This window comes from Sarcophilus harrisii, chromosome 1, assembly GCF_902635505.1.
Source record: "Sarcophilus harrisii chromosome 1, mSarHar1.11, whole genome shotgun sequence".
Classification (NCBI taxonomy): Eukaryota; Metazoa; Chordata; class Mammalia; order Dasyuromorphia; family Dasyuridae; genus Sarcophilus; species Sarcophilus harrisii.
The window spans coordinates 639096845-639116395 of record NC_045426.1 but is presented as its reverse complement, the minus strand read 5'-3'; the positions used below and the strand labels follow the sequence as shown (position 1 = coordinate 639116395).

Sequence of the window (19551 nt, the reverse complement as noted above, 5' to 3'; positions counted from 1 at the left end):
GATCTGTTCAAAGAGTTTTTGTGCAGATGGGTTATATTTATAACTATTTACTATATTAGAAATAAAAAATAATTTTGAATTTGTAGACCCTCTGAAAGGGTTTCAGAGACCCCAACAATTCTTTGGACTACACTTTGAGGACCATTGGTTTAGAGGGTGGGGGGAGGAGAAGATTCCATGTGGCTGCCCTTCCCCCCACTCCACCTCCAAAGAGATAGGGGCAGGGGAGGTAAGTGGAACTAAACTTCACTCCAGGCTAACTAGATGCTCCAATAGTTGAAGTAACAGCAGGGGGGGGGGGGGGGGGCCCTGAGTTTAAATCTTTGAAAACAAAAGATCCCTACCCCACCCAACATTTAAAGTAGCAGAAATCAGTGGGTGGTGGTGGTGAATTCCATAAAATCCAAGTGTCCAGAAAAGCTGGATTTAAAGCATAATTTACAATGTTATAATATAGGTAACAAACTCTGAACCAAATACAGCTTTACATTCCCAATAATATAAAACTGCTTTTCCTATCTCATTCTAAATAATGAAACAGCATAGTTTCTTTCTCTCCCTCTGACCCCATGTGGCCATTATTCCCAATGGACTCCTCCTAAGCTCCAACTTGGCTAGAGTTGGAGCTTTCAGAAAACTCAGATCCTTTTTGCTACATATTTTACCTAATTAGAGGCACATGACCCCTTTCTGGCAAGTTAACAGAACTTCTTTAACAAGCTATATTGTTCTTTTAATACTTAAAGATAACTAATTCTAGCCTGCATAAGCAACAGTTAAATTTATTTCCCAAATTTAGAGTCATCTTAAAATTCCTAATCAAATGTTTTCTCCAGCTGAAGTTCAGTATTGAAATAATCAATTCCCAAATTTGATCATTGTTCTTAAATTTAACAGAGCTCTTAAATTAACAATTATCTCACTGGGGAGCTCCAAAATGTAATGCTGGAGAAACTAAGCAAGACAGAGATTAGAGACCAATTTAATAGTTTATTAAATGGAGAGATATACTGTGACCAAATGGATCCATGGTTGGTCCCAGGGCTGAATGAGACTATCATCTCAAAGAATCCAGCAGTGAATAACAGATAACAAGGTTCTTTTATAGGGTAACAAGAACAATGATATAATGGGGGAGGTACCTGGGTGGGGATGACCTAATGTGGGGAAGCACCTAGGATGACATAATGGAAGATACTGGAGAGGCTCCTGATAGTCTAATGATGTCTAAAATGGATAAAGACCTTTATCCCATTAAACATTAAGAGGGAATAAGTATAGCCTAAAGTCTAAGATATAAGACTTATCCTATCAAATATTAAGAGGGAATGGTTATAACCTGAGGCAGAGTAACTAAATCAAACATTAAGAGGAAAAGGTTATAACCTGAGGCAGATAGGACAATGGGATTACTAGGTCAGGACATCAAAAGGGAACTGGGGGACAACACCACATACCCACAGTCAACAAGGTCCCTGCCCCTCTGCTACCAGATTCACCAGGCAAGTGCTAGCTCCTCCTCCCCCATAGCCACAACACAGGATAAGTGTGAAAAATGGATGTTCATTTATTTTGTTTCTACAGTTATGAAAATTAAATTGAAGAAATGAAACTTAAATTTGAAAATTGAAACCCACAAGGACATCAAAAAATAATCAAGGGTGGAAGAATGTAAGCTCCTTGGTGGTAGGGGCTGGGTTTTGCAATCAAGTGTAGTGACTTGAAATTTGAAAATAATTTTTTGTTCTTTACCTCTAGTTTTCCACTTCTAGAATGGAAGCTCTTGGGGGCAGGGACTGGATTGAATGGGATGAAGTTTCCTCAGGGGTGCTTTGCTGAGATAACCACAGAAGGGGCCACTTCCCTGCTGTAATACCTGTTTCCCTGAATTGTTCTTAGTTTCCCTGGTGGCTCCCCCCTTTCTTGCCCCATTGGGACTGAGAAAATTGGGGCCTCGAAACTCTGGCCACTTTCACATTCCAAAGAGTCATAAAACTCCAGATGGCTTATCTCAAGTACTTGAGTATCTCCAACTTCTGTCTCCTGCTAGATTTTCTTATCTTGACCCCCAATCTGTCAGGACTAAATTATGGTCCTTCCTGAAATTTCCACTTGATGCAAACTGTCCCCCTGATCTTTGTGGGGAAGCGTCAGAAAGTCCCTGATATAAACTTTGTCCCCTTTAATTTTGGGGGGAAGGGTGGTCCTGAGTCTCAAACCCTCTTGGTCTCCAGGAGGGGCCCCATCCATTCATAAGGGAAACTCCCAGATAAGTAATCTCATTCAATTGGAAATCTTGGCCTGGGGCATAGTCAACATCCTCTATTGAGTTGAAGATTAGGCCCTCAAACTGCTCCCCAGCTAGGAGTAAAAACAAATCCCATATAACTAGAAATCCATCAATCCATCACTACTAATTCCTAATCAGGAATGCCCACTGAGTTGCTTCTCAGAGTAAACCCATCTTAGCCAAAGTCATAATAGGAGTTTGCCAGCTGATGAAGCTAGTTCTCTTCTCAGTGTAATAAACCCATTCTTGCCACAAACCTGGAGCCTGTATTCATTCAGTTTTGCAAATTCTTTTGCAAAGGCTGCAGAGGGGCCAGGGGATCCCATTGCTGTCAGGGGATCTCTCAACCCTCATTTCTCACACTCATCCAGTGCTCTGCCCCCAACCTTGCCTTTGTTTCCCTGATATCTAGAACCCTGTAAAAGTCTCTGGAATTAATTGCTGGATGCTAGATGCTGGATGCTTTGAGACAAGAGTCCCATTTAGCTGGTTAGAGATCGAACATGAGTCCTGTTCAATTGCTAGTCCAAATTCTCCATTATTAAAATATTAAAAACCCAATTCCTATCTTGCCTCAGTTTCTCCAGCATTACACTGCTGATCTGCTTCACTTATAAAAACATCCTGCCCTGGTAAGCATTTGATAGCCTCAGACATTCTTACTTCATATTTTTCAAAACTTCTTCCTTGTTCCTTAGCTCCAAGCAGAAAACCTCCACTGTATTCTTAGAAACTCTGCTTTAGAATGTGGACTCCCAATGCCAGCCAATAGTTTGGAAAGCAGCCATGGGGTTGGGCAGGGGAGCTCTTAGGGGATAACCAGGGACTGCCTCTGCCTTGTTTGTGTGGGGATCTCTTGTATGTCAGAGATTGTTCACTCTTACTCATGAGAAAGAAATAAACCTTTTTTCCTGCACTCAGACTCAGACTCCAGATTGTCTTAGCGTTCACTACTGTCCCACACAAGTCTAATCTGCATCATTGCACATGGCATTTCTAGACAGGAGAAGTTCCTTCATTATTCTACTCAGCCTTCAGACTCTCACACTATCCATGAGATGAAAGTTCCTGAGGCTGAGGCTGCCTCTTGATCCAACTACCCCCAGGTTATGTTGTTTGTTGATTCCTCAGAGTCTGCCTGTAGGTGTTTGCACTTCACTGAGGCTGAAATTCTGACCCTGGAGGTCTGGTCTTCCCTTGGTTCTTTTCAAGTTGTCTTAGGAGTTCACTGTGTTTTACCCCAACTCCCATTACTTCTGCTGCTCAATATTCCTTCTGAGGCAATATTCTGACTTCTTTTGTAGAGGAAATTTGGAGAGCCAAAAGTCATAGGTTTGCTTTTTTAAAACCTATTTGGTCATCTTCCCAGAATCCTCTCACCTAGTCCCTTCCTTTCAGAGCTGCTCCAGATCTTGCTGTTTGTAAATTCAGTGCTGTCAATGTGGTGACTGCATTTGGCCCCTTGGGTCCCTTCAATCTAAAATTCTCTTTGTATGTAATTTATTTCCCTGTCAATAATCACCTGTAATAAGGTTAAAGGCAGGATTTGAAGTTACAGCTTTGCAGTGTCTGAATCCAACCATCTTTCTACGACCATTTAGGTTTCTACAACAAAATTTCTCCTTCATGAGCTGGGCTGCCCTACTTGCTGATGGAAGGAATCAAGGAGGGAGATTTCTTCCTCCAGAAAAAGCCTTGCCCAGACAAGATTCTTTCTGTACTTTGAACAGAAATTGTATCTCCCAGTTGGGTGGAATCCTGTCTGCCTAAGGAGTCTATGCCTTGAGTGCAAGGAAGTAATCTCATCATTCAGCCACTTGAATGACCTTTTCAAAAATTTGGGTTTACCAGAAATGAAAGAAAAAGAATGGATGGATGACAAAATTAATAACTAGTTATTATTCATAGAATAGTATAATAATTTACATTCTGAAATTTTGTTATTTTCTTTTGTGTTATATTTACTAAGCAAGTGATTGATGGGAGATTGTCCTGTAACAGTTTAGTCCTATATAGCAACATTTACCAAGCACTATTTATATTACACATATTAATTTGTGGGATAGACCTTCACCATAGTCCTATGAGGTCAGTAGTATGTACAGAGCTTAGGTCTTTTTTGTACAGATGAAGATACTGAGGCTTGAAAGGGTAATGGTGCCGTCATCAAGAAATGTGGGGATTTGTATTGAACTCAGATATCTCATGAAGCCAAGTCCAATAATGCTATTTGCCTCACCATTCACTTAATGTCTTCTGTGAAATAAATACATCTTATGAAGAATTTAAAGCCATCTATAGTCATAAGGGGAAAAAAAGGCTCTAAATCCCAATTGATTAGAAAAATAGAAATTAAGACAACTCTGAGGTATTACTTCACACTTCTTAGATGGGCTAAAATGACAGGAAAGAGAATGATAAATATTGGAGGGGATGTGATGTTACTGGTGACTTGTAAACTAATCCAGCCATTCTGGAAAGCAATTTTCCACTATAGAGTGTGTGTCCCAAAGAGATTATAAAAGAAGGAAAAGGCCCCACATGTACAAAAAGGTATCAGCTCTTTGTGATGACCAAGAATTGGAAAATGAGTGGATGCCCACCAATGAGTGGCTGAATAAGTTATAGTATATGAATATAATAGGACATTCTTGTTCTATAAGAAATGATGAACAGATTGATTTTAAAAAGTTTGGAATACTTACATGAGCTGATACTAGGTGATTTGAGCAGAACAAGGAAAACATTGTACCCAACAACAGCAAGTTTGAATGATGATCAACTGTGATAGACTTAGCTAATTTCAGCAATTCAGTGATGCAAGGCAATTCCAAAAATCTTTGGAAGGAAAATATCACCCATATCCAGAGAACTATACAGAACAAATGCAAATTAAAGCATACTATTTTTATCTTTGTTTTTTTCTTTCTCATGATTTTTCCCTTTTGTTTTTCTTCTCCAACATGACACATATGGAAATGTGTTAAAAATTAATGCATATGTATAACCTTAAAAAAAGGAAAATTAAAAAAAGAAATATATCATAGAAGTGAACAAAAAGAAATACTACCACTTTATCACACTAACAGTTTTCTTTGAATGAATCTCAAAAACCAAGGAGCTGTTTATATTCCCCAGTGGTCAGAAAATCAAAATTACTATCAGGAAGTGATCTCAGAATGCATCAAATCTAATCTCATCAAGTCATATATTATAATGGAGTAGGATTTAAAAAAAATCAGTTGCAATATATAGAGTGTTGGTCTTGAAGTCAGGGAGACCTGAACTCAATCCTGATTCAATCACTTACTATCTGAGGGATTCTGATCAAAATCACTTGATCTCAGCCTCAGATTCTTCCTCTGTGAAACGGGAATTGGAACAATACCTGTCTCACTAGGCTGTGGTCAGGATACAATGAGGTCACAGGAAAAACACATTTCAATCCTTTAAAGCACTATGCAAATACTAGTTAAGATTATAATGGAGACAACTCAAAATAAAAAAAAAATTCCAAGTTTCTCTACTTGTAGTAATGGGCACTTCCTCTGGAACATAGTATCTTCCAAGAGTTTTCATAGGCCCTGAGATGTTAAAGATAATACACCTAAATGTATTCTAAAAGTGACACATTCAAATATGGTCCAGGAAAAGATTTGAACTTTTCTCAGTGACACTGAGAACAAGTTACTGTCTACTACATCTGTCAGGAGAGGCTATATTGCATAATGGTTAGAGGGCTGGGCCTGGAGTCCTGAAGAGATCAAATAACTGGCTCCATGATGGTGACAAGTGACCTATCCTCTCTAATCTCCCAGAAACTAAAGTCAATATTCTTCATTTAAATCAAATGTCTTAGATTTTATCCAAGCATTCTGTAATATTCTATGCTTGAATAAATTGGTTCTTTTGAAAAGCAGAATGATTTCAGAGATACCCAGAATTTTGTGAACTGATAAAATGAACAGAACCAGATAAATTTATAAACAGTAACAAAGCAATATTGTTGGATGAAGAATTGTGAATGGTTTAGCAAATCTTAGCAATATAATAATCCAAGATAATTCCAAAGAATGAATAATAAAGCATAATCTTCATTTCCAGAGAAAGAACTGCTATATGCTATTTTCATCTTTTTAAAAGTTTCTTCAAATCCTCTTGTATAAAATGACTAATATGCAAATGTTTTACATACTTGCATATGTATAACCTATGTCTGATGCTTAGCATCTCAGGGATGGAGAAGGGGAGGGAAAGAGGGATAGAAGTTATAACTCAAAATTTTAAATAAAGTTTTTTAAAATTGGGGGAAAGTTATTTCTCTAATAGATGTTAGGATTTAGAGATGCAAAAAGAATGTAAAACTGGGAAACAATAGTCTTCCTATTCTATCAGCTATTTGCAATGAAGTAGCTAATGATCTCCAGCTTTTTCCTTCATCCCTATCCTTATCTATATTGGCAGAAAGAAGTAGCAGCAAAATTACAGCAGCAGAAGCATCATCGTCATCAGGCAATGTCAGAATCCCAGAGATTCTGCTCATCAAAAAAAAGGATTGTTTTGTCTGTTTTCCTCCATTTAGGAGTGCTCCTCATTGTATTTGTTCTGGGACCCAAATGAAAGTGTTGTGAACTCTAAACCAGCTCATTCTGTTGTCCTTGTCAGGAAATGCTAAAACAGGCCCATCCTGTTCCTGTTATAAACCATAAGCACCCATATCTTATATTTAAGTCAGTCTCAACTGTGCCTCACCATGCAACTTAGTCACACAGATAGAGAGCCCATGCAAAAGTGTTCCCTCCCACATTCCAGTTCCTGCCCTTATTCTGTTCCTCCCCCTAAAGTATTGACTAGTTAACCCTTCTAAAAACACATTGCAAAAATCATGTTTTTTCCATGACCTTTTCACATGAATAAAAGGTACCTTCTGGCTATGGGAACATTGTTGTGATTTCATCACATGTGCACTATGAACAGCTCTCCCAATCTATTTTGGGAGAGGAGGAAACACTGAAGCCAGAATAATGTTATATTCATACCATGTCTCCCTTCCAAGGCTAGAGATTCATCAGAGAGATAAGTGAAAAGTGAGATTAGTGTTAGTAATGCTATAAGTAACAAATTAGTGTGAATCAAAGACAGTAACAAATTAGTGTTAGTCAAAGGCAGTATTTCTTTGTGACCAAAAGAATCTACCCAGATTTTCCATGTCTGGAAGAGAGAAACACTAAAGGGATAAGTGCTCTTAAATGGCCAGTCCAAGCCCATATAGACACTTTAAGTAAATGCAGCCCACATAGACATCAGGGATTCTGAATCTAGATATGCAGATACTCAGGGAATGTGAGAGAAGCATGTCAAAGGGCATGGGGAATAATTGGAAACTGATTTTATGATCCCATGGACATTAAATAATTTCTAATGTAATAAGGGGGCAGTGAGGGAGCACATTGGATATAATACCTAGCTTAGAATGAGGAAGACTCTCTCCTGAGTTCATGTCTGGCTTCAGATATTTAGTAGCTATGGCACTCTGAGCAGTCACTTTTCTCTGCTTCAGTTTCCTCATCTCAAAAAAGAGCAGGAAAAGGAAAATGTAAACCATTACAGTATTTTGGTGAGAAAATCCCAAATGATGAAATAAGAGTTGGACACAAATGAAATGAACAATAACAAAAATACACAGAAGCACAACAAATGCAAGAATTTATTTTATTTTATTTTAGGTAAGGAACAAAGGAAGATTTAATATAATTCAAGGAATATAGGACTAGAAAATGTTGAAATCTATACATCTAACTGGAGTGTGAAAAATTCTTGGAACAAGTGTGAGATATGATACCTTGTGTTTCCCCAAAAATATACAAGTAAGAGAAACATCCTGTGAAGACAGCCTACTGTTGTAGATATATCTTGAATTTACAATTAAAACCAGACTAAACTAGCTAAGGGTCATGAAGACAGGAAAGTAGGGCAAAGTTGGTAGTTTAGCTTCACTACATATGCTTAATTGCTTTATGAATAATAACTTCTCCTCAGGAGGAGCTTGGGCTCATTTTAATGACCATGCCATGCATGTGATGGGAGGGGGAACATATCTAGAGGTAAGTAGGTAGCAAGTAGAGCAGAAAGCTGTATCTCCTAGAATGCCTCCTAACATAGAGGGAAACAGGGAATAGGGATATAATTCTGGATCTTCCCGTCTCCTGGTGAGTATCTACTCTATAATGAAACACACCTACTTCTGCAAATGTCTAATAAAGCAGACTTTTAACATCACCCCTTTCTGAATCCAAGAGTTATTTTTCACATAAGAATAAGGAAACCATAGTCCTCAAATGAGAGGTTTTGATCTGTTTTTAACTACTGAAAGAGAATTGATTGTGAAAATTCCCAAACAGACAGGATACACTGAGGATAAGAGGGTATAGAATACTTGAGAATGATTTCTTTCAGCTTTCAGTATAGAAGGCAAATGTGCTGAGTGAACAGGACTCTTCATCATGAAATAGGTGATCCTTCTTCTCTTGGAGGAAGGCTGGAAATGGAATGACCACAGGCTGGGAGCCTGGTGATAGTTTAAGAATTCCTCCTTGGAGAAAGGCTCATTGAGATGAAAAGCAACAAGCACAAGGATGGGAGTCCACTGAACAGAGTCATGGGACCAGGCTTACTTCCTGGAAGTGGGGGGGGGGGAGGGGCAGGAGAAAAGATGGGTCTGGTAATCTTCACAAAAGACTTTCCCATAAAGGGCACACTGGGTCTATCCATTAATACTCTGCAAAACCTGGGAGCTGAACCTTTTGACCAGGTCATCAGTTGTACTAGCTACTCATTGACTGGGAGTAATGTTCTGATCTGAGGCACTTGCCTGCATTCAGGACAAGAGAAATCCAGGGTTGCTGGTCTCTAGCTGTAGGAGAGACAATCTCTGTAAAATATGTGTCCACACTGGATCATAGCTCCTACAGATATTACAGGTGACATCAGTCTGCACTTTCTGCAGCATTTCTACAGCAGCATCCATTCTTCTCTCTCCAGTTGCTTCTCTTCTGCAGTAGCTGAGATAAAGAGATTTCACTGCCAGTCAAGGCAATGCTTCTGAGTAGAAGGATGCTCTTTTATATGAGATAGCCCTGCCCCCTGGAGCTTCCCAGAGGTATGAATCCCCTGGCCTGGCATCCTGCAGCTCAACCTGTCAACTCTTCCTGGTTGCAGCACCCTTACCTCTCCCCCCCCCCCCCACCCCCCCCCCCCCCCCCCCCCCCTCGAGTTTACACTTCTGGTTAGCACATTTAGGTTTTCACCAAGATGAGAGAGCTCCTGTGTCTGCAAGGAGCAATGCTAGAAAAACATGGAGGTTTAGCTCAATGATTTTCAAATCTGATTTGTGCAGACTTTCAGGAGACTGAACATTCTGTAGCCAGATTCTTTCCTTTTCTCTTGCACACCCAATCAGTTCCCAAGAACTATCAACAATCCTCTGCCCCTTTCCCTTTCATTCTACTTATGGAAGGTGACAGAATTTGTGATTGTGAGGCTATCTATCTCTTTAGTCATTTAGTCCCACCCACACATGAAGACCCTCCCCATGAGAACATATCCAAGAGCACATCCAATGGTCATTCTCTGCTTTAAGAGGAAAGTCACCACCACAATGGGGTCCTTGTGACCTCTTTGATTTGCAGTGACTTCTGTCTCTCTGCAAAGTGTCTCCTTCCCTCCTAATCCATCTTTTCCACAAGCAACTTGAGCATTGAAAATGTCTAAAATGCTACTACTGGGAATAACTGAAAAACAGGCTTGTTTCTTATGTAACAAAAAAAAATTGTTCCCATGCTTACTCCAAAGTAAATACATGTAAGTCAATTTATAATATTCATCTTTGAAAAACCATGTTTCAAATTTTTCTCCCTTCCTGTCTCCCCTCCCATCCCCTAGAGAATAAATATCTGTTTACTCTCCTGACATCTGAGAGGAGAGGTTATATTTCATCAGAGACAGAGACAGAGACAGAGAGAGACAGAGATGGAGACAGAGCTTCAACATGGAGGATTTGTAGTAGGTACAAAAGTGGATGTTGGAATATTCATCATAAGATCAGGGTACAGGAAACAGGTCAGACTTACTGGAACAGGTTTTGTGAAGGTAGTAATATGAAATAAATGTTGTAAAGTAGGAAATTGATGGTTAAGGGCTTTAAGTAATTAATAAAAGCTAGATTTTGGTTTTTTAAAAATATTTTTGGGCTTCTAAGATAAAATACAAAATTTTCAGTTTATAATTTAAACTTATCTTCCTTTCAGCTTCCATTCCATATTTTTTCACTTTTCACTATATTCCTTCAGGTCCTCCATATTTCAACTAGAAGGGCTTGGCTTGTTTGCTGTTCCCCACACTCATCATTTCACCTTGTACTTTTCTGTCTTGTTCTACCAAAGGTTCTGAAACCGTGACCATCCCCTGGCACTGTACAAACGGAGAACGCGTCGGGGAGTTCCTCTTTAGGGGGCGCAGCGATCTTTACCGGGCCAGAAATTACATTCCGGCCTCAGCGACTCTTTCAGGGGCTCCCCAGGGCCTCCTTACGAACCCGAGCCAAAGCTAGAAAAGGCGCCCAGTCCTATAACCGACACCGACCAGGAGGAGGGCGCTCTAGCCCACGTCCCTCTAATCCATCCCAACCCGGCCTTCGTGCCTGTTCAGAAGCCGCGGTCGGCGGGGAAAGCGCGGGAAGCATTCCGCCCAGACTCCCTCCCAACTTCCGGGGAACCTCGAAGCTCGCTCTCCCGGCCAGCCTGGAGAGGAAGTGTGTCTCCGCACGCCTAGCCCATCTCGAGGCCCCGCCTCACTTCCGGCGACACTCTAGGAAGCGGGAGAATTTGTCGTCTCGGTGCCCCGGTAGATCAGAGTGAGATTTTAATTCTTTACCTAGCCAGTAGATAAGGATAAAGCCACAAGGACTCCAGGAAGGAAAAGAAGAGAATAAAGGATAAGGAAAGCAGGAACGAAGAAGACCTGTGAGGGAAAGCTTTGGAAATTTGCTCCTCCCTACCTCCTCCCCCACTCCCCAGATCCCGCCCCTCTCCCCATTCATTACTCCCCAGATCCCGCCCCTCTCCCCATTCATTAAAACAGAAGGTACACGCTCCGTAATGAGGCGCGCGCGCTTCTGCGCATGTGTGAGGAGGCCGTAGGGGTGTGGAAACCACAGCACTCAGATGAGGGTTTTTAAATTTTTATTTGTTTTTTAACTATTGAAACGGAAACGGGACGATTCATAAGCAGACAGGATGCACTGAAGATCAGAGAGGACAGACATTTGGGAGCGGTTCGCTTCAGTTTGCTGGGTGGAAGGCAAATCTTCAATTGATGAACACGGCGACTCCATCACGAGACAGGTGCTGCTGATTGTCCCAGAGGAAGGTGCAGGGCAAATCTCCTCTTGGTGAGAGAATAAATAGGCGGTCCTCCTTCTCTCGGAGGAAGGCTGGAAACGGAAGCACCCCAGTCCGGGTGGTTTGAGAATTCTTCCCTGGAGAAACGTTCACTGAGAAGAAAAGCAACAAGCACAAAGATGGGAGTCCATTGGACAGAGAGTCATGGGACTAGACTTAGTTCCTGGAAGTGGGGGGCCAGGACAAAAGACGGGTATGACCGGTGCTGTGAAAGAAATGGGGTCGAACTTATAAATAAGGGAGCGCTGGAGAACGTTGTAAAAAGCAAGACTTCCAGGGCTATATTCTAGGTAGATCCCAACCCTGGGTATAGGGCCTTTCAACCGATGGTTTAATGATCCAGGATGGGATGTGAAATAGTAACCACCTTCCTTCTTGGTACATATCAACATGAAAGCATTGTCCCTGGAGCCCATGTCTCTGCTCCTCTTTCTCTTCAAGCAGGTGGTGTAGATCCCCAGTATCCACTGAGGTACCTGACTCACGTCCACCTCCCAGTAGTGTCTGCCCGAGTTGAAGGCCTGCTTAGCAAGAACAGCATGGCAATCAGAGTCTTCAAGATTCTGGAGTGCCTCCCAACGTTCTGTAGCCTTCACACTCCTCATATCCTCAGAAACACTTAGAAAGGAAGTAGTTGATCTGGGATCCATGATGAGGTTCACTCTGAATCGATTGAGCATCTCTATCAGGCCAGGGATAGGATACTCCTTCAGCTCTGGGATGATAGTCATGGCCCTTTGGGACAGCTCTGACTCACTCCTTTCCAGCAACTGCTTGGCGTCCTGTAGCAGATCCAGATCCGGTTGGTTGCCTGCTTTCTGCAGTTCTAGCTTGAGCTTCTGAAGGGTTTGTCTATGCTGGGTTAGTCTGTCCTGCCTTGCCCTTTGCTCTTGTCTTATCCTTTCAATACAGCTGAGTTCTTCCTCTATCAATAAGTTGTGAAGTTTGCAGTGTTCTTCTATGATCATCCTTCTCCAATACACAGGGCTCTGCCGAGCTAGAAGGCTCTCAGCTTCTTCATAATGTTTCCCCAAATGACTCTGCATGCTCTGGAGCTGTTTCCTGCACTCATGAGCAGCCTCTCCTACAGGAGAGATCCCATGAGCCCCATGTTCTGGGGTTTCACAGCATCTCACACACAGTGGCGTCTGGTCCTGTTCGCAAAAGAGCTTGAAGACTTTCCCGTGAAGGGCACACTGGCTCTGTCCCTTGGTACTTTGCAAAACATGGGAGCTGAACCTTTTGACCAGGTCAGTCAGCTGTACTAGGCGCTCATTGACTGGGGGTAATGCTCTGCTCTGGGGCACTTGCCTGCATTCAGGACAAGAGAAAGCCCGGGTTGCTACCCTCCAGCAGGAGGAGAGACATTCTCTGCAAAAACTGTGTCCACAATGGAGGGTGACTGGCTCAGAGAAGTAGCTCCTACAGATGCTGCAGGTGACATCAGTCTGCACTTTCTGCAGCATTTCTACAGCAGCATCCATTTCTCTCTCTCCAGTTGCTTCTCTTCTGCAGCAGCTGAGATGAAGAGATTTCACTTCCAGTCAAGGCAATGCTTCTGAGCAGAAGGATGCTCTCCTTTTATAGGAGGTAGCCCCGCCCCCTGGAGCCTCCTAGAGGTGTGAATCCCCTGGCCTGGCATCCTGCAACTCAACCTGTCAACTCTTCCTGGTTGCAGCACCTTTCCCCCCCCCCACCCCCTTGAGTTCACACCTCTAGTTGGCACCTTTAGGTTTTCACCAAGCTGAGAGGGCTTCTGTGTCTGCAAGGAGCAATGCTAGAAAAACATGGAGGTTTAGCACAATGATTTTCAAATCTGATTTGTGCATAGACCTTCTGTAGGCAGAACTGTCTGTAGCCAGATTCTTTCCTTTTCCCTTCTGTTGGAATCTTTACAAAGTGTTAAGTCATTAGAGTTGATAGAGACAATAATTATCTAATTTAATATGGTTCAGTATGATTGATTTGATCTTACAAGGAGATATTTTGGGCCAGAACCTGAAACAAGGTACTAAGTACAACTGATAGAAACAATGCTTGGTTGCAATGAGATCAACCAAATCTGTTCCAATGGAGCAGTAATGAACTGGAAGGATTGTGAGGAGACTTGTGAATTGTGTCTGAGGAGTGTTTCAGTTTATTTATATGGAGACATGGATAAGTTGAGTCAGTGTGAGGGGGCAAGGGTTAGTGAGGAGCTGGTGAACCCTGCTCTGCTCTGACAGTGGTGTTCCATGTATAGGGACTAGCATGGGGAGGGAGAAAGAAGCATTTTATATAAGACACATTTTGAATTTCTCAGAAGGCACATTTACTTAGGCTCAACTTGCAGTCAGAAGTGGAGTTTGAACCTTGTGAATTTAGCCCAGACTAGCTTCACAATATATATATTTTGCTTTTGACTATTTTTGTTCTTCTTCAGAGTAGAAATTCCAAGACAAAAGTTGATCCCATCTTATTTGGTTACTTTGGGGCCCCTGAGTCTCGTCTATATCAAAATCTCTGATCATTTGAAGTGAAGTTACATGCCCACAGACACAACTAATAAAGGGAAAGGGATATTTGAAGTCACATCTCTCTTCAGTGTCTGAATCCAGGCATTTTTCTACTACTCCACTGGCAGCCACAGAGGCTCTGTGGTAAGGGAGGTGTGAATTGACAAAGTTACAAAGTTAACTTTGTGAATCTCCCATACTTGTGAACTCCAATGAGTACTTAAATACTTCTTGATTGTATGAGCTCTCTAAACGTGTGAACACAAGCATTGTAGCAATTCCATCGAGTTAACACTAGGATTCTAACATCTCCTTTGAGTTATCACCTTGTTTCAAGTTGAGTTAACACTAGGATTCTAACACTGTGGAGGCTGGAATCAACAAATGAGGAAGCAGCAAGATAGCATCTGACTCCCAAGAGCTCAACTTGACCTCTTGAGTTTCTGGGTAATGAATAATCAAGTAACTAATCAGACTTGCCAGCAATCAATAAATTGATGGTCAGTGGTTCCCTGCCTAACCAAACTCATCAAAAGAGACTCTGAAATGCTTTCAAGCTCCTCTGCAAGGGAACTCCCCTGACAAGTGAAAATCAATCCTGATTGGTGGACATTGGAGAAGGTAAATTTTAGCTCCTCCTGCTGAGAATGTGGCTTGATCATGAGGTTGAACAACTTCAAGGCATTTGCATAGAGGAATCCAAGTCATCCAGGATTCTCCTTCATGAGCTAGGTTGCCTACTTTCTGCTGGAAAGGATCAAGAAAAGGGGCTTTCTCCCCCCCACCCCCCCCCGGCAATTCTCTTTGTACTCTGAACAGGCACTTGGTCTCCCAGTGGGGTGGGTTCTGCCTACCCTGGTAAAGAGTTTATGCTTTAAGGGCTAAGAGCTATCATGGCTCTCAGAGGCTGAGTGAATTTGGTCTTGACAGGAGTGAAAGGAAAAGGGGAAGAGGGAGTCCACAAAAATGAAAATTAGTCATTAATAGAAGACTATAATATTCATTTCTCTCACCTGGAATTTTCTCACATTTCTTCATTTTACATATATGGGAGACATTCCTATGATGATTTTATAATTCTATAGGGCCAGATTTGCAAAATACTTTATATATATTACCTTCTTGGACCTTTACTATAATTCTTTGAAGTCAATGGCATTTATAGGCCTTGGCTCCATTTGAGATATAAACAAATTAAAGCTTGGCAAAATTAATGGTGCTATACCAAAAAGGTTGAGAATTTGGATTGAACTCGTGTCTCTCATGCAGCCAAGTCCAATATGCTATCTACCTCATCATTCATTCACTTATTGTTTTCAGTGAAATAAATATGTTATAGACAGAGATAAAAAGAAAAGAAATGCTACCATCTTATCACACTAAGAATCCTTTTTGAATGCATCTCAAAATGCAAGGAGGCATTTATATGTTATGCAGATAACTCAAGGCAAAAACTTTTCCAAGTTTCTCTACCAGTAGTAAGGAGTACTCACTTCCTTTGCAACTTTGTGTCCCTAAAAGTTTTTCCAGTCACTGAGAAGTTACATGACTTAACTAACATTATTATGATCCAGGAAAGGATTTGAACTTGGGTCTTCCTGACTTTGAGACCAAGGTCTGGTTCCACAAAAGTGATATATTCTTTTGGCTTTATTTTACCCTCTTTTCCTGTAACTTTCAATTGTATAAAAAAGTGAACATTGGGAGAGCAAAGGGTATGGCAGTATATGTTCAATCCTCCATTACTTTCTTAGTGGGAACAGAAACAGCTTTGTAGTTTAATCTTTTCTTGAAGTGATTAACTTCCTTCTTTTCTAGGGACAGAATTTACTTTTCCTTCCAATTTATCTGATACATACAAATTCATCCAGAAAAATGTAACTATGAAAGATTATTTTCATCCAGTTCACCTCCATGGCATTTCTGAAAATAGACAAAGTAGCCTAATAAGACTGTTCAATTTATATCTTAATTTTGAATCATTCTGTTGTGATCATAGATTGCCTTTATCAAAGTGTTCACACTATTCTCTGCCTAATCAACATACATATTAAATTTTATGTTGAGGTTTGTTTGCAGGCTACTTTCTGAAGAGGAAGTTTATAAAGTAGAGTTTATCCTGGGAAGAGAAAGCAGAAAGAGGCTAAGGAATTGAAGACAACCCTGACTACTTTAAGGAACAGAGAATGTTTAGTTTGGAGGAGACTCGGAGGAGACTCAGTGGAGACGTGGTCAAAGTTTTCTGAGTATTTAAAGGACTTTAATTGGAAAGGGGATGAGACTTGTTCTGACTGGCTGGAGGGTAGAAGTTAGAACAATATGTAAAATTCAATTAATTTCAAGGTGTGTTGGAGGACCTATCAGGAAATATTAACCTATAGAACTATCCAAAGATATAGATATGGCCTGTCTCAAAGCTTTTCAAAAGAAGTCTGGTTGAACATTCCCCATTGTAGAAAGGATTTGGATTTACAGATTAATGATCAATCCTGAGATTCTATAAATCATCAATAAATATTTAAAACTAATATGACCAATTAGTTATTTGCCAGCCACCAGATGGCTATACTTACCTGCTAGCTTGTATGTAAAATAGTCATATTTTTGCTAATTGTTAACTGTCAGTGATCACTTTTCTACCTTGTCCAACTGTGGCTTGGATGTATTGTCATTTTATCTCTGTTATGGCAATAATTTTGGAATTTAGCAATTTTTTTTTTAATGATCTTATTCACATTAGGGTAAATTTACTCCATTGTTTATCCTTTTATTGCTAGTTTCCACAACTTCTCCTTCTTCTCAATCTTTGTTAACTGATAAGGAAATAAGTCCCAAAGGGAAGTACTTGACTAGGCCTCCATAGAGAGCTTATAGCAACATCTGCCTAGTAATCCATCTACCACCTAATATGGATGAACAAAATAGAGATCCCAGTAAAGATCCTTCTTTAAAAACCTCATGTCTGTCCTGCTCTGCCCCTGAAATAGCTGGGCAAAGCTTTATGCCTGAGATGCTTTTTTTTCCTCTACACATTTTAGAGCTCTTGCCCATTCTAAGATTCTAAGTGTAGAGGAGAACCAAACCACAGAATTAAGGAGTATATAAGAATAAGAAAAGGGAGATGAAGTGGAGTCAACCCTTTCTCCTGCCTCTTTAAATACCATCCTCCCAGACTTCTCTCCATCACAGGCCCTCTCTCCCCTTTCCTATCTTTATGTTCTACCTGATAATGCCATTTTCTTAATTTTCCCCAGAACTGCCTTGAATCCAAAATTCTACTTTCTAACAAACTCACCATCTGATTGGTTCTAATGTATAGCAATGGAATTTTTCTCTTCTACCTTTTAGATTTCCTATAGCTCCTAATATGCTACTATATATAAATCTGTACAATAGATTATTGAAAATGTGCCCTGAAGCCAATGTCTTTGAGGTTTTTGACCTACTTATTGGGGGAAAAGATTTATATATAGCACTCAAGGTTTACAATTTTTTTCCTGAGGCAATTGGGGTTAAGTGACTTGTCCGGGGTCACACAGTTAGGAAGTGTTACGTGTCTGAGGTCAAATTTGAACTCAGGTCCTGCTGACTTCAGGGCTGGTGCTCTATCCACTTAGCTGCCCTGGTTTACAATTTTTTTTTTTTTTTTAACAATCTTGACTTAAAATTCCATATCAAGATTTTCTGACTTTAATCTGTGTTCCACAATTAACCCATCTAACCAGTTTTCAGTTCTTTAATTCACTTACCATGAAGTTTCATTAATGAACATCTAATGGCAATATTACCAACAGAACCAAGTAGGAAGAAAAAGAAAGAAAAATTTGTTTTAAATCACTGCAGACAGCATAAAATATTTGGGAGACTACCTCAAAGACATTTTCAGGAACTATATGAACACCATTAGAAAAAACTTCACACAATTAGATTTAAACAATTTCAGAAATAGTAATTACTAAATCAATATAACCTAAATATCTACCTAAATTAATTTACTTATTCAGTGCCACACCAATCAAATTACCAAAGAATTGTTTCATAGAACCTGAAAAAAATAATAACAAAATTATCTGGAAGAGTAAAAAGTCAAGATTATTATCAAGGTTATCTATGAAAAAAAAGTGAAGTACTAGTATGAGATTTAAAACCCTATTATAAAGCAGTAATCATCAAAACAGTCCTGTTCTGGATAAGAAAGAGTGTGGTTGATTGGTGGAATAGAGTAGGTACATAATATATAAAGTAAATGATCACAATGATCTAGTATTTGATAAATATAAATATCTAAGTTTTTGGGGTAAGAGCTTCAGTCAGTCAGTCATTATTCAACGAATCATTATTCAATGAAAACTGGAAAATAATCTGGCAGACATTAAGCATAGACAAACATTCCCCCACCACAAACCAAAAAAGTTATAAAGGATGATATTATAAGGAAATTAGAGGAATGTGGACAAAATTGCCTATCTGATTATGGATCTATGGATCTATGGATAACTAAAGACTTATGACTAAACAAGAGAGAGAGCAAATCACAATAGGTAAAATGGATAATTTTGATCACATGAAATTAAAAAAGCTTTTGCAGAAAAAAACCCAATGCAGCCAAATTTAGAAAGAAAGAAGAAAACTGGGGAGAGGATTTTTATAACAAATTTCTCTGATAAAGACCCCATTTATTAAATATATAGGGAACTGAGCCACATTTTAAAAATAAATTTTATGAATTTATAAATAATAATAATTCCCCAATTGATAAATGATCAAAGGATAAAAAGACAGTTCTCAGAAGAAATCAAAACTATGTATACTCACACAAAAAATGCTCAAAATTACTAATAATTAGAGAAATGCAAAATAAAACAAATCTGAGACATCACTTTACATCTTTCAAATTGGCTAACATCTCAGAAAACAAAATGCCCTATTGGGACACAATTCCACCATTGATGAATTGTCAATTGGTCCAACCATTTTGGAGAATGATTTGGAATTATGTCTAAATCTCTGCATACCCTTTGACCTAGCAGTATTGTTAAGTGTATATCCCAAAGAGATCAAAGAAAAAGAAGGAGCCATAGGTACAAAAATATTTATAGCAGCTCTTTTTGTAGAGGCAAAGAACTGGAAACTAAAGGGATGTTCATCAATTGAGGAATGTTAAACAAGTTATTGTATATGAATATGATAGAATGCTATTATAATGTAAGAAATGACATAGGGAACTGAAGAGGTCAATTTTAGTTCTGGTGGGCCAGATGCTTTCTTGCTGCTAAATTGAGAAGGATCAAACTGCACTTCTAGATGG

At 39.8% G+C, this 19551-nt stretch overlaps 1 protein-coding gene across 1 annotated transcript; it reads right to left on the bottom strand.

Annotated features, from left to right (window-relative positions):
- Positions 1 to 11655: 11655 nt before the first annotated feature.
- LOC116420747 (putative tripartite motif-containing protein 64B) lies at positions 11656 to 13658 on the bottom strand. Its single transcript, XM_031947518.1, has 2 exons — positions 11933 to 13658; positions 11656 to 11840 (listed from the first exon to the last, which is right to left on the bottom strand). Exons 1-2 carry the CDS (start codon positions 13230 to 13232, stop codon positions 11656 to 11658), a joined length of 1485 nt encoding a protein of 494 aa, XP_031803378.1. The 5' UTR covers positions 13233 to 13658.
- Between the last annotated feature and the right edge of the window lie 5893 nt (positions 13659 to 19551).